General features: G+C 37.6%; 1 protein-coding gene across 1 annotated transcript; it reads left to right on the forward strand.

Moving 5' to 3' along the window:
- Window positions 1-230: 230 nt before the first annotated feature.
- LOC128306428 (carbonic anhydrase 1) lies at window positions 231-13,292 on the forward strand. The gene is given in 3 exon segments (XM_053043950.1): window positions 231-282; window positions 7,071-7,145; window positions 12,364-13,292. Coding segments are annotated over 3 exon segments (1,056 nt in total).
- The last annotated feature ends 1,486 nt before the right edge of the window (window positions 13,293-14,778 follow it).

Here is a 14,778-nt window from a genome sequence, read left to right on the forward strand (position 1 = left end):
CAGGCTCAGGCTGCTGAACGCTGAGTCCAGAACGGACATGTCGGGGGTGTGCATTTCATACGCGTTTGCTTTGTGCCGTGTAATTTCATGAAGGGTTGCTTCGATAAGTGCATTGATATTTGAGGTAGAAAACTTACGGTACATGTTGTGGACAGCTCGATTCTGTGCGCAAGTAAATGCACGCAGCGTGCAGGAGAGTTGTGTCGTCTTCCACTTGTGTTATGCGAAAGATGGCGGAAACGGAATTAAAAGAGGATTTACGCCGCAGCGCCAGTTCGCCACGTACACCGTTACACGACCCTACACGCAAAAGGTGAGTTTTTCGAGCTTTTTTCATGATGTTCGATAAGGGGTTAAACATAAGGCGTTAAAAAACCTATGAGTGACCGATGAGCGACCGCTGTCTTGAACCCCATTTAAAATACAGGTGAACTTTTTTACAGCCTTGTTTCTTTCAACGTGTCCGTGTAGGTGCATGTCAGATCGCAGGTTATCGACTACCCACGGGGGTCGAAAATTGACAATTTTTGATTTACGTAATAGTTGAATGTGCCCTATTGAACATTTGATCTTTCGAGCCGGATTCATCCTGTGGTCGACTTATTAAACTATTAAACTGCTATGGTAACCGGTCAACTTACGATCGGGAGGAGGTGTTAACGGAGCACGGTTTAGCTCAAGGCACAAACATTGAACACTGCTTGGGAAACGTAGGAAGGTAGATTTGCGCATGAACGATTAAGGCAGGATTGAGCTGCGATCTAAATGTATTCCTGCGTTCAATTGGTGTCAGCGGCGGATCAAACGGTAGGCGGAGTAGGCGGTCGCCTAGGGCCTCGCCGTGTTGGGGGCCCCAATAAATTTGTGCCTATTGTTTGATTTTTGAAAATTTTAAAACAAAGTTAAATTATAGCAAAAAAAAATTAATTTACAAGGTAGAAAATTGATCAAAAATATCTTCCTTGGTTATATAAAACATTTTTTTCTATGTGATAAATTAAATGCAGAGAAGAATGTCGACTTTGTGACTTTAAAGTATAAACGAAATTGCACCAGGACCAGGACACTAATTTTCCCGTTGGTCGAGAAAAATTTCTTCGAAAACTACCTGTTTCCGAATGTATAATACCAGGAGAGCATCCACGGAAGAGGTAGCTCCTGGTACTGCGCCGTAAGGTATGCAATGTTTATACACTAACCTTGCAACCAACTTGCAATGCAAGTTTGGTGCATGCAAGAAACTTGCAGCAAGATGGCGCCTAACTTCGTACTTGCATGCAACAAACTTGCATGTAAACTTGCATGCAAGTTCTTGCAAGCTTGCATGCAAGTACGAAGTTGGGCGCCATCTTGCTGCAAGTTTCTTGCATGCACCAAACTTGCATTGCAAGTTGGTTGCAAGGTTAGTGTATAAACATTGCATACCTTACGGCGCATTGCGTTGCAAGTTGGTTGCAAAGTTAGTGTATAAACATTGCATACCTTACGGCGCAGTACCAGGAGCTACCTCTTCCGTGCATGCTCTCCTGGTACTTTAAATTCGGAAACAGGTAGTTTTCGAAGAAATTTTTCACGACCAATGGGAAAGTTAGTGTTTAAACATTGCATACCTTTCGGCGGTTTTCGACCAAAATTGCTGTACAAGGTGCTACCTCTTCCGTGGATGCTCTCCTGGTATCGGCAATCTGAAAACAGCTGGTTTTGTATGGAATTTCGTACCAGCTAATGGCGATCCAAGTAGTGGCGTTATCGTTCTCCTTAGCGCATACAAACGTTTATATATAGAGACTAGCTTACTAGGCCCGTTTACAGGGCTTCGCAACAAAACTCTGAGATGTACGCAAGGGAGCTTTCTTTCCGATAATGCCGTAGCAAAATTATGGGCCCCCTTGAAAAATTCCGCCCTGGGCCTCCAAGGGGATTGATCCTCCACTGATTGGTGTGGTCTACCAAGTTATAGCTTTAACAATAAGTTTAACAATTCGAGAAGCGTAGACACATTTGGAATCAACAAGACACATTTGGTAAAAACGTAAACAGGAAACAGCTAGACACATTTTACAGTACACAGTAACAGTCGCAGTCAGAGAGAGATCCTGAAGATCATTCGATCAGAAGGTTATCGATTTAGTGTCGGTACTAGAATTTATCCATCGTAACTATTCGTCGCCATGGAAAGAACGTGCGACTGATCATATTACATGGCAACAGTAACGAAGAGATTGTATACTACAGGTTAACTCCCGCAACAAAAACAGAAAAACGAAATGTTGAATCCGTGCCATAACACTTGCTCGAATTTGGAAAATTCGAGTTGGTTTGCAACGGAAATAATTTTTAAACATTGCTGATTCAACTAAACCCTGAATTAAAATGATCTGGGTGCGAAAATTATGTATTTCAACAAATAATTCGAATCTTATTAGCCTAAGCGAGAGTTTGAGGTCTTTTACCGTGTAGACTGAGATCCCTTGGCGTAAAACTTGGATGCTATTATCCTTCAAATTTTCTGGATAGAGTCGCAATCCAAACTGTAAACCGGCCATTCAAAAACGGTGCTTTCTTTTAACTCCAACTATGCTTTTAAATGGCGTGATGCATGAAGGAAGGCATTATCCTACTAGAAAACAGCCAAACCATACAAGTTATCCTGCAATAACAGAATCAAAACACATTCACAGTAAGTGTACGAAGCCAGTCTCTTCGATACCCAACAGATAAAATGGCAAAATTAACTTTACCACTTTAACTTTAACTTAACTTTAATCTCTTGCTTTCTATCTCTTTCTCTCACTATTTATCTCTCTCTCTCTCTCTCTCCCACACACAATCTCTCATTAATCTCTCTATATACATATATATATAATCTTTTTCTCAATGCATGAAGTTTCATAAGTACAAAAAAATTGTTTTTTTTTATTTATTTATTTATGTTTATTTTTTATTTGTTAAAACTTCTAAATTTATCCCGTACGCCCTGTACATGTTACCCAAGGAAGGCTTAGGGATGCTGCAGAACAGATCACATCCATGCATTTATCTAAAGTAGGGCACAGTTAATTCGAGGAAGAACCGCACTGCTTAATTTAATGACAAGTGTGAAATCCCGAAGTACGTATAATCAGGTAACGTAGACAATACGCAATACTTTTTTTTGCAAGTTGCCAATATGTAATTGCTGCTATCATTTACACGATTTACGGTAAGTCGGATAAACTTATCAAACGCAGTAAACACAACCAATTCATGACAAGCAAAAAAATGTTATCACTGAGACGCTGAAGGTGGTGAGACGCTAAAAAGGTGAAATGGTAGGCACGATTCACAAAGGGTTTTTAGTGAAAGTGCGTTTCATACCGGGATCTAATAATCATCCAACCACGGTTGGGCTGCATCGTTCGTATCCACAAAATTCTACAAATTATGATCTCTTTTCTCTCTTTCTCTTTTTCTTTATGCTCTAATCTCTCGCTCTCTCTCTCTCTCTCTCACTCTCTCGAAATTCATTTTCTTTCTCTCTAGCTATTGCTACCATCTCTTTCACTCTAGTTTATAAATACATGTACGTCTTGGGTACTTAAAGCGAACACGTCGAATTTCAGATTTATTTACTTGAAATATTGAGTCTAACCTGCGATATTTACTTAAACCAAGCGACAACTCTTTGGTTTAGATTTTAAAGCAATTGTGCCAATGTAGCTTAACGAAAGTAGATAAAAATTTTATTATATACGACTAAAACGAAAAACTGAAAAAAAGATGAACGAAATACGTTTTACGTTTTTGGGTAAAACAAATTTCTAGACGTTTTAGAATTGATTTTACATTAGAAGAAAAAGTATATTTACTTTACTCGTAATTTATTCTAAACATTAGATAGACTACTGTAGGAATTGTCCTCATGTAAAATAAGTTAAGTTGCCAGTTCTTGCTACTGTGTTACGCCTGAAAGTACTAGCATGCATTAATCATATTATGCTTCAATTTAGACATTGTTGTGTCGCCGCATAGCATTATCAGAAGTACGAACTTCCTTCTGAGTACACAATTTGCTTATTGATACACATCTCTTCCCGTGCACCACGTTACGTGAGGGAGGATGGAATGATACTGCGCGAAACATTGTCAGGGTACGTGAATACGAGGTTGTTGTGTGAAAAAGGTTGGCGGTCGCTAATCGACATTACGTTGCTAGAGCCGAACGTCATCCTTCATTCGCGGCGTTGTGTTATCGGTGTTAAGTTGGGGATTCTGTTGTTATAGCTTGTTGAAAGTGGATGCCGCATAAAACTGAGCTCCAGCACCGAGGTTCGTCAGTTTCATGTGAACCAGCTTCAACGAACAGATGTCCTTTGGTTAATAACCAATTGCAAATTTGTCAGACATTTGTTTGTTTTGTAAGCTCTGCTAACTAAACGTTTAATCAGTGAAAATGAAAAGAGTCTTATTAGTATATTATTTAGGTAAGCTCAAAAGTGTTCTTAACATTCAACAAATCAAATGTGGTGATCGTGATCGATTATGGCGTATTGTAAAGTTTAAGAATAGTAAAATAAAGTGTAAAGTGCATTGAAAATTGTAAATAATGCTAATAAGTTTTCATTGGACAATCAACGTGAAGTACATTGCAATCCCATGCAAATGCCCACTGATTTCTGCTAAGCGATCAACCGCATGTTTTCTGCGATTTTCAATTAAAAATGAGTAATGTTTCCGTTAGGACTTTATCTTTTTTATTAATGTTACATATTACATCAATCAGTTCGTTCCGTGTAAAGTGAAATATGAATAATTTCCGTTTGGATAAAATAATCTTATATTTCGTGTAGTGCAGTTGTGTTGCTTTGTTTGGTATTATAAAAAATTTGAAAACTTTATATCCTTTTAGAGCTTTTAGAACATTTTGACTTTCTACGTCCGCAAAGTGCTATACCACTTGTTTACCTTCGCCCACAATACTTCAAATTTGAAACAGTTTTCTATAGTATAACTTTTGATTTTATCTAATGTTTTATCCGGGGTTTAAAGACTTTGAGGACAGATAAAAAAATGTCGTTATTTGGATAGGGGAAAGCGTGTTTTTATTTGTTAATTGTCAAAAGAAATCAAATCAAAATTGGTTTTAATTAGATACCAGTGATGTTATCAAGTAGTTGCGATACTCAGTGACAAAAACAAGGGTCTCGTCCATCTCACGAAGGCCAACTCTTGGTAAATCACCTGACTTACTCATTCTTCACCGATCCAATCAACCAACCAATTGGTGTCAGTTCAATATTGATGGATTGACTTATGGAAATTGATAAGAACCAACCTTCGAGCAATGGCCACACGCCTAGTTACTTACGCTGTCCGGATAAAGCTCAATTCAAATTTTCTTATCACGATCGATCACATTTCTTTCCTATAAGCATGATAAGCATGATTTAAAATGATACGCTCGTTACAATAAAGTGTTCAGATCGTGCAAGTAATGATTACAACCCCGGAAACATTTTTTTTCAATGCCTCAAATTGAACATTGAGGGTATATAAATCATATCAATCAAATATCATATCGTTCGCCTTAGGAGTGACAGTACAGCGTTATTTGGTATGAACCAACTAAATGTATCGAATTTTTTAATTTCGATACGCAGAAAACATGACGTATAGTCTGTTATCCAGTTGGTAACCGTGATTGTGTCCGTCTAACTTTTTAATCTAATTAAGTCACTTTACGCTGTGCAGCCGTTACCCTCAGATTGGTGATTTAAATTAATGCGCAAGTTTTTGACTACAAAATAAATGGGGAAGTACGACCAATGAACGCACTAACGCAACGTGATCAAAGCGCAACTACAGCAACTCAGATAATGGAAAGAACTCAGACACTGCACTAATGCATCCAAATAACAATTTAACTGTAGTTATAAGATTGAAAGATTTTAAGCATTCATAAGACTTTAATATTTGAGGTTATTATTAACAAGCAAAAGTAAAGTAAAGTAAAGTAAAGTAAGTAAAGTGTAATCATTAAAAAACGCTTGTTTAAATTTTATTTTGTTTTAGTTAGTTTTATTCCAATTGAATATTTAAAATTTTAATCCTAAAACCATTCATTTTTTTCTTCTGGAATTTAGTATAATCACTGAAGAATGGGAACTCCAAGATCCTGTGTATGAGTCGCACAGCTTAAGCTATATTCTATTTGAGTATAAGTATAATGTACAGACGTCCACAACCTTCTCACTCTATCGCTTGTCCATATCTTTTAATCAATTAAAGGTCTTATATTTTCAAGCAGTGTTCCAAAAGATTTGTTGTGCCAATTTTGCGAGTCGGCATTATTGATGCTTGTCAACCTCTTATGATGGTTGATGGTTGATCAACCTCTTATGATTTTTCTCATTCATTACTTATTCAATTAACTGCCGTATCAAACAATGCATAAGAATGGCGTTCAATTTAAATTTCGAAATTTTAAATGTTCGCCAAAATCTGATAAATTTACCTATGATGATTTGAGCATATAAGTTTTAGAAACTTTCATGTGTATTTTGATCATTGTACGGCCCAGGAAGTTTTTAAAACACTGAAGTTTTTTTTATTGAAAAGTCATGCTACATGCTAAAAAATTTAAAAAAATATTGCCTAGTCTGTTGATCTATCATTATCAAAGTTATATCACTGTCCTTCTTCCTAATCTACAAAACCAGAATTCAACCAGTATTGAAAGTACCGGATTGTTGCAGTTGTTACCTGGGTTGGAAAAACCCATCGATAAATTGTTAATCTGCAAGAACTAGAGATTTCCGGTCGACATTTTTTATTCATGGTTACCATAGGAATTAAATCTAGCTCTGTTCGATTGGCAATCGAGCAAATGTTACGCTGTGCAAAAATTTGGCCAACATTTTTAGCTGGTTCTTGCTATATTGTGCGTAAGGTTTATCTTCCAAGAATGTTGTTTGTGCATCCAAGAATGAATCGCATAATCCTTGAGAGCCTGTTTATAATGATCATTTTATAATTTGTATATATTTCTATATTTTAATAATTATTATTTTAATTTGATTGTTCGATTCCAGCTTCGTTCCTGCTTGTAAACGTAACGTCTGATGAATGGAATTATCCTACTCCAGGTTCCAATGGAGTTGTAAGCGGTAAGCAAAGATTTTCATTAAAGTTTTGTTTTTTTAGACACTGGACTAATGCTTCCAAATAACAAATTAATTGTTGTTAAAAAATTCAACTAATTTAAGCATATGTAAGACTATATTTTTTATGTTTAAACTTACAAAAAGTTAAGTAATTAATATCTTGATTTGTCGACCATTGATTTAACGGTGCCATCGTAGTAAGATTTTAATTCAAACAAATTATACTAGCCATATATTCTCTATGGGACGCAGAGCCGGAAATCATTGAAGCTAGGGTTGAAACTAATTTGTATGCAGTTGCACGAACTGAAGAGATTAGTCCAAGCCATACAGATACTTAGGAATGTGGAGCAACGAACTATGACTAGCATGTAATTTAAAAAATGGTCTCCGTGAACCGTATTAGCATAAATCTGACCTGCATCGTGCGCAACGTGCTGGAAATTATGTCATTTTTCTAAGTACTTTATTTCAATCCATTTTCCGGTCCATGCGAATTCTTGCACAAAAGTCAGACTACTTATACCAATTAAATTAAACAGCTCCTAAAAATAATGTAATGTGAAAAATAGTGCCATCAAAATCTATTCTTTTACTTTTGCTTTACAGTGTCGATTTGATAGACTTAGTAACGAATTTTATAACAAACGCTATATAACACGATAAGAAATCATTGAAAAGCAATCATTGAACAAAACGCGTGACCGCTACCATTGTTTGACCATTATAATTAAAGTGAATTTCAAATATTTATACCATAAATCATACAGTAACAAGCACCTTTCGAAAAGTGATACACAATGTTACTGATAATGGAGGGTGGAAGGTCGTGTCAAATTAAAATTATTTGAGCACATCAGACAGCCCATGTGATGTGCATCACACCTATTGCAAGTAGAAGGTGCCGACTGCAATCGACAGATGAGAGATTGTCTAGAGTTGAGGGAAATGAGATAGAGAAGAAACATCTTAACTACGGTTCAAGAAGTAGAGGAATGGTTTCAACCTTGCCAGTGCTCGTTGCCCTTGTGCAAAAGCGGTAGCACTTGATATGGATGGACATAACACCACTTCAGCAGCTAATTATCACAGCTTGGAGAGAGCTCAATGTGAAGGTTCAACCGTTGTCTAGCGTTGCCTGTTTCCACGTGGTTGTTTTACTGGGGAAGCCATTGTCAGTTATACTGTGACGTATAACTGTGTACTGTGACGTTGCATTCTTTACAGTATGAAGAGAAAAATATCACCTCGAAGATGGGCAATCATCATCAATGGCATTGACGCCATACGCCTATTTCAGTATCCGTTTCTAAATTTGCAAATTTTTGCTGTCGAACGTTCTACTGATTGCGATCAAATATGTTATTTATATTTTTGTGTGGTTGCTGCTGTCAATCACTCCCTCAAACTGACATTTGCACTGAGGATTTATTTTGGTTTAACGCTATCGGTAATTTCACTTTACAACAGCATTAATTGACAGGAGCCGTGTTGGAAAAAGTGATCGCTGTGCTGCGCAGGGGAAAGTAAATACATAAATAATAAGACGCAGGGTTCACTCCACGCAAAAATCAGGCCACTAGAAACAAGAAAATGAAACGAAAAAAGTAAAAAGAAAAAAGTCTTGTCCATTACAAGTTGCTATGTGTTTTTTGGTATGTATGTCGGTCTTTTTTTGTATTGACCTACGTAAATAGCTCATTCTTGCTTATTTGAACCGAATAATTATATTTAGAATATTCCACCTTCTTAGCTACCTACTTATTTATCTGATATTGTTTTGCCTGCTGCAGGAGTGCTCTGAACCCCTTACGGCCCAATGCCGTCGTCTGCCGATCCATAATACTGGCAAACATCTTCGTTACACTTTAGATCTTTACAAAATCACAGGAGATCTTTATATACCTCATATAATTATAATAATTATATTATAGCGGCCCCCCATTGTCCTTCCACGTATACGGGTTCAAAAATCCAAAAAAGTGATCAGCGTATACCAGGATCTAAATTGACTTATAGAAGATGGTCCCCGAAATTTTTACCTCCGAGTAGAGTATGGCTATCTCTCTAGGTTAAAGATCTAGCCCATCTCCTTGACGCAGACCCTGCGTGGTAGGAAAGGCCCTAGGATTTTTCCATGCACCATCACCTGGTATGTGACGTTGATCGTTGCTACCCGTTCTAGTGGCAGAGATTCGATAAGTGCTTATGCGGTCTTCAAATCATTGAAGACATGGAAGGAGTTGGTTCTTTTGCTCCTCAATCTTTGCGCAATCTTCAAAATCTCCCGCATGGTGAAGATCTGATCAGTGATTGATTTCCTATCTGATAGTTTTCAATTGCCTTTTCGATGATGATGACGATTTTATCGAATAAGGAATAATAAGTTGTAGGCGAAATTCAACACCATAATATTCTTGTAATTGCAGCAGCTTAACTTCCTTTTTGTATATGGGGTAGATGATACTAAGGATCCAATTACAAGGCATCGGTTGACTATCCCATACCTCGTGAATGATTCGATGAATGGCATTGTCTAGTGCTGCATCTTCATTATTGATAGGTTTGCCTACTATTCCAGCAGTGTCTGGGGCCTTAATGTTCTTGAGCCAACAGATGCCCTTTCGGGTTTCATCATCGACCCAATTATTTGTCAATGAGACTACTACTCCTGACTCCGTTTATGATATGATTATTATTATGAACTGCTTCATTGTTTATGATATGATAGATTTAAAACAGAGTAAATATATTTCATTATAATATCGAATATACGTATGAAAATGAGTTTTGATATTATGTGTCGACATTCCGTAACAACAAAATGGTTAAATGTTTAATAAAAAGTTGAACTATTATCAAAAAAACTCAAAATAACTACTTACAGAACTGTCTTGTTTGTAGTCATGGTTTGAAATTTTATCACGACGTACTTTATCTTGTCCTATTTGATAAACCACAAATATAACATCACTCATAGGTTAATCTGGAATCAATTTCGAACTCATGAAGTATGACTTCGTTAGGCTGCGTCCTTTTAATGCTGCAGTGTGACCTTTATCTACGTGTAACATAAATAAGTATAATGCTGTATCACGGATTTTAATGCTGCTATATAATTGACAGACTGTCGATAATTATCGGAAAAAATAAAATATTAATGATAAAATGCAAACTGCACCATTCACACTGTTATAATCCACACCAAAATCCTGCTTTGTTCATGATTATCTGTTTTTTTTTGCTGCACAATTTGCTATACATTTCATTGCAATAAACGGTACCTACTCGTGTGTGATGAATACTTAAAATCCCGAATACAATAAAGGAGTTTGTAGATTGTATCAAGGGTCTATTGTCATTGACCTTTGAAAGTCACCTTAAGCCGAGCAGCTTTATTCCAGCAGTTGTACCTGACCTAGATTTCGATCATCCGATTTAAAGAAGAATTATGAAGAGTTGAAATATTATGAAGAGTTCTGAGATCAGTGAAGCTAATATATCCTACTACTTTTTTTACTTGCCTAATTCACATTTCTAATAATGTCATTTGAAAACAAATATAAAAGAGGGTATGCCTTTTTGCAGAAACGACCTGCTACGTCATGCTGGCTTACTAGACTTATTTTTATTACGTTGGTTGATACTTTCCAGCCAGCAAAATTTATTTAATTTTCTCTTAAATTGCTCCTAATTTACTGAGTGACTCAATTAAAAATTATCAGTCCTTAATCCTTTCATGCCGTATTGATATATTTGCTGCTTTAAGGTATACTGATATGTCATTAATTTACCGTTTAATTTAACGGTAACGGCGCTGTCTGATTGGGTTGAACTTAATTACGGGAGAACTGTACGATCGGGATTTCAAACTGATTTTGTAGTGTAGATCGGACTACCACCCAAACCACCAGTCCGCTCTTGCAGAATGTTACATGCTACAGTCATGCAATGTCAAAATTAGAAGAAGCGGAGATGTAGAAGTATGACTAAGCTCAAACAAAAACAGTACGTTGATTTAAAATCTGAAATCCAATCGAGATACAAAGAGTGTCAGAAACCTAGTAATAGAAAGGCGATAAACAGGTGACCTGGCGATTGAGAGGTGTAAGTTTAATGTCTCCATTAAACAACAATGTCTCCATTTAAATGTTAAGAACGCTTATAGTTTCAGCTAGCTTTAAACTTTAATCAACTTTAAAAGAACGTAACCGTTAGATTTGGAGGATTTTTTGAGACTTTGAACAAATTTTTAGATAAATGTTTCTTTGCTTTATACATGCTGAGATACATACTTACGAGTAGCAGAAATGTAGTATCTCTCTAGTGCTTAAGAAAACATCCAAGAAAATGTTGTTGAAATCGTCATGAATTCAACAGTACCAAACATAACACGGACGCATAAAAAACATAACACGCCTCGAAACAGATTTGAAAGCAATTGGGGTTAAAATCATAAAGCAATAAGTAGAAAGAAGCCTTGTATTTGATAAATATAATAGTGCTATCGGAAAATTCTTTGAAAGTTCCCAAAACGCTATTTAATATAGCTACGCCTGGTGATGTAGTACCGAACTAAACACAAAATGCATTCTGTATATAAAATTTGTATATTTGTATTAATATAAACCTGTTCGCAACGCTAGGCTCCACAAACTAAGTCGCACAATGCAAAGGCTCCTCTGGTATATGTACCAATTGATTTGGAAATGAAGGATTTCACTCAGGTTGATTAACCAATAAGCAAACTCCCTGTAGTATCGATTAAATGGCATGTCATTGTGGATAATGGCTTATTCCCCGCATAGTTAGTGCTGTGACGTTCTGCTTGTAACAATTGACATGAACTAATGCTCGAGGCACTCCGATTTTGTCAAGCAGGTGTGGCGTGTCTAGTTCTTGCTTGAATATTTTAGCAGTAAATAGCTCTTTGGTTTTCTCGTGATGATTTTCCAGTTTTACGCTTAATAATAAACACTGTGTGCGTTATCTCAGAACTGCTCAGCTATGCGGTAAAGTTTGTAGGAAATAGTTTTGCCCAGTTGAAACACAAGTACATTAAAAAGTAAATAGAAAAAAGAGATGACGATCTCGACACTATCCTGTTCTTATATGACTAGAAGCTGTGAGAACTATTCAATGTTAAAGCTTATTTAATCATGATAAATGTTAACGAATGCTTGAAATTACATATTCTTATATTTTCTTTCAATAATTGCAGAGATAGAAAGCTGGGGCGGCCAGTGCGAAAATGGTCGGCGTCAGTCTCCTATTGATCTAGCACAAGCAGCGGCGGTGCGAGGTGAATTCGCGCCCTTCTTTTTCAGTAACTATAAACTACCAATAAAACAGGCCCAGTTGACCAACACCGGCCATTCCGTTCAAATTTCTAACCGAGATCCAGCAGTAACAGTACAGGGTGGTGGATTAGGTGGACGATTTGTGCTCGATCAGATGCATTTTCATTGGGGTTCAGAGCACACCATTGATAACACGCGGTACGGACTGGAGCTACATCTGGTGCATCATGACGTAAGCTATTCGTCACTAGACGAAGCTGCGGCATCAAGAAACGGTGTAGCCGTTCTGGGAGTACTTTTCCATGTGAGTGCACAGCCCAATATGCACATCGATGTCATACTGAACACTGCAGCAGATATTAGAAACGACCCGGGAAAAGAGGCATCATTGAAAGGCAAACTGTCACCGCATTATCTGATGCCGGCAAACCGCACAACATTTTACCGATACGAGGGCTCGCTGACAACACCGGCCTGCGCAGAATCTGTCATTTGGACGGTGTTTACAGACAGTGTTGGTGTGTCACTGGAGCAAATAGAACAGTTTAAAGCAATCCATGATCAAAACGGTAGAGAGCTGCTGAACAATTTTCGTTCTCTGCAACCGCTCAATGCACGAGCCTTGGTATATGCAACTGAGTGGGACCGACAGGGAAACAACTTCGCAGGGGTTCCACGTTTGCATACGCTGCTAATAGTATTGGTGGGGCTATTAATAGCTTCAAGCAAGTGAAAATATAAATTAAGGACATTGAGAAAGAGTTCAAAAGAAATAAATGAGCAGACGGTGCATACCTACATAAAGCTTTTTACAACCAAATGTGAACATTTGTTTTTGACTAGCGGCTAACCACCAAGCCGCATATTTAGTTTTAAGAAAAAGTAGCACCCGTTTAACAACGCTTTACAGAAAGGTGTATTAAAATTGGCGAAATTGGCATTTGATGAAAAATTACATTTACTTAGCAGACTATTAGCTTAGGGTAAATAACCTCAAAGATAAGCCTCATTAGGAAAACACAGTTCGAGTATGTGCAATACATAGTAAATACTGAAGTGCAATAAAATATATTGTATATCATCAATACAAATCGAGTGTTGAAACGTAGGAGAAATATATTTAGAGATCAATTTTCAGTCGACATTTTATTATCGTTCACCATTATTGATAAACACTAAAGTGCTCAATTACTGTAACTAGTTGTAATTATCTGTAACTGCTATTGTGTTTTAAATATGTGTGTTGTTTTATATTTTTACACGATTAAAAAAATAGGCTGAATAAAATAGTCTGAGTTTATTTCCATCGGCATATCTGATTAACAAACAGGAGTATTTATTGTAAACACAACTTACACATAAAGTATATAGCTTACAACTAGAATGCAAATAATGAACTTATGACGTACAGGTGCTTATAAGAACATTTAACGATTGTTACATGAATCACAACAATTTTGTTTCCAACAATGTGGACAATGTAATTTGCAAACAAACGAAGGATTAAAGTCCTCTTATTTGCACTAATTAGGGGAAGGGAAATGAAGTTTAAGGAAAGCTACACAATTATTTCTATAGCTTGCAACAGTATGCTCTAAACATCAGATACCCATGGTGAACTCTAATGGTTTCTACTTGAGAACTTAATGAATAGGCCGAGGACACATGATTCATTATTTGTATAGGTAGTCCGTGTGGTATTTTGTTGTTCACCAACTTATACAACCTGGTCCTCTGGGCTGATGAAAGTTGGTGGTTGCAAATATTTTTTCCTAACCCATCTATGTAACTATTCCAAGGAAAGGCTATTCAAGTTCGGTCCACCGCGATGTTTATACACTCACTTTTCATACAAATCAGCTGTTTTCAGATTTCCGATACCAGGAGAGCATGTTGTTCAAGAGGTAACATCTTCCATCCCCCTCCCCCCTTCCCCTCAAAAATGGCGGAAAAGATGGCGGCCAAGATGGCGGACACAAGATGGCGGCCAAAATGGCGGACAAGATGGCGGACAAGATGGCGGACACAAGATGGCGGCCAAGATGGCGGACAAGATGGCGGCCAAGATGGCGGACAAGATGGCGGACAAGATGGCGGCCAAGATGGCGGCCAAGGGTCACCACTCACCATCCAAAGGTCACCACCCACTTGCCACAGGTCTCCACTCACCTCCCTCGGGTCACCACCCACCTCCCACGGGTCACCACCCAAGGGACATCTTGGCCGCCATCTTGTCCGCCATCTTGTGTCCGCCATCTTGTCCGCCATCTTGTCCGCCATCTTGGCCGCCATCTTGTCCGCCATCTTGTCCGCCATCTAGGCCGCCATCTTGTGTC

Source organism: Anopheles moucheti, chromosome X (assembly GCF_943734755.1).
Source record: "Anopheles moucheti chromosome X, idAnoMoucSN_F20_07, whole genome shotgun sequence".
NCBI lineage: Eukaryota > Metazoa > Arthropoda > Insecta > Diptera > Culicidae > Anopheles > Anopheles moucheti.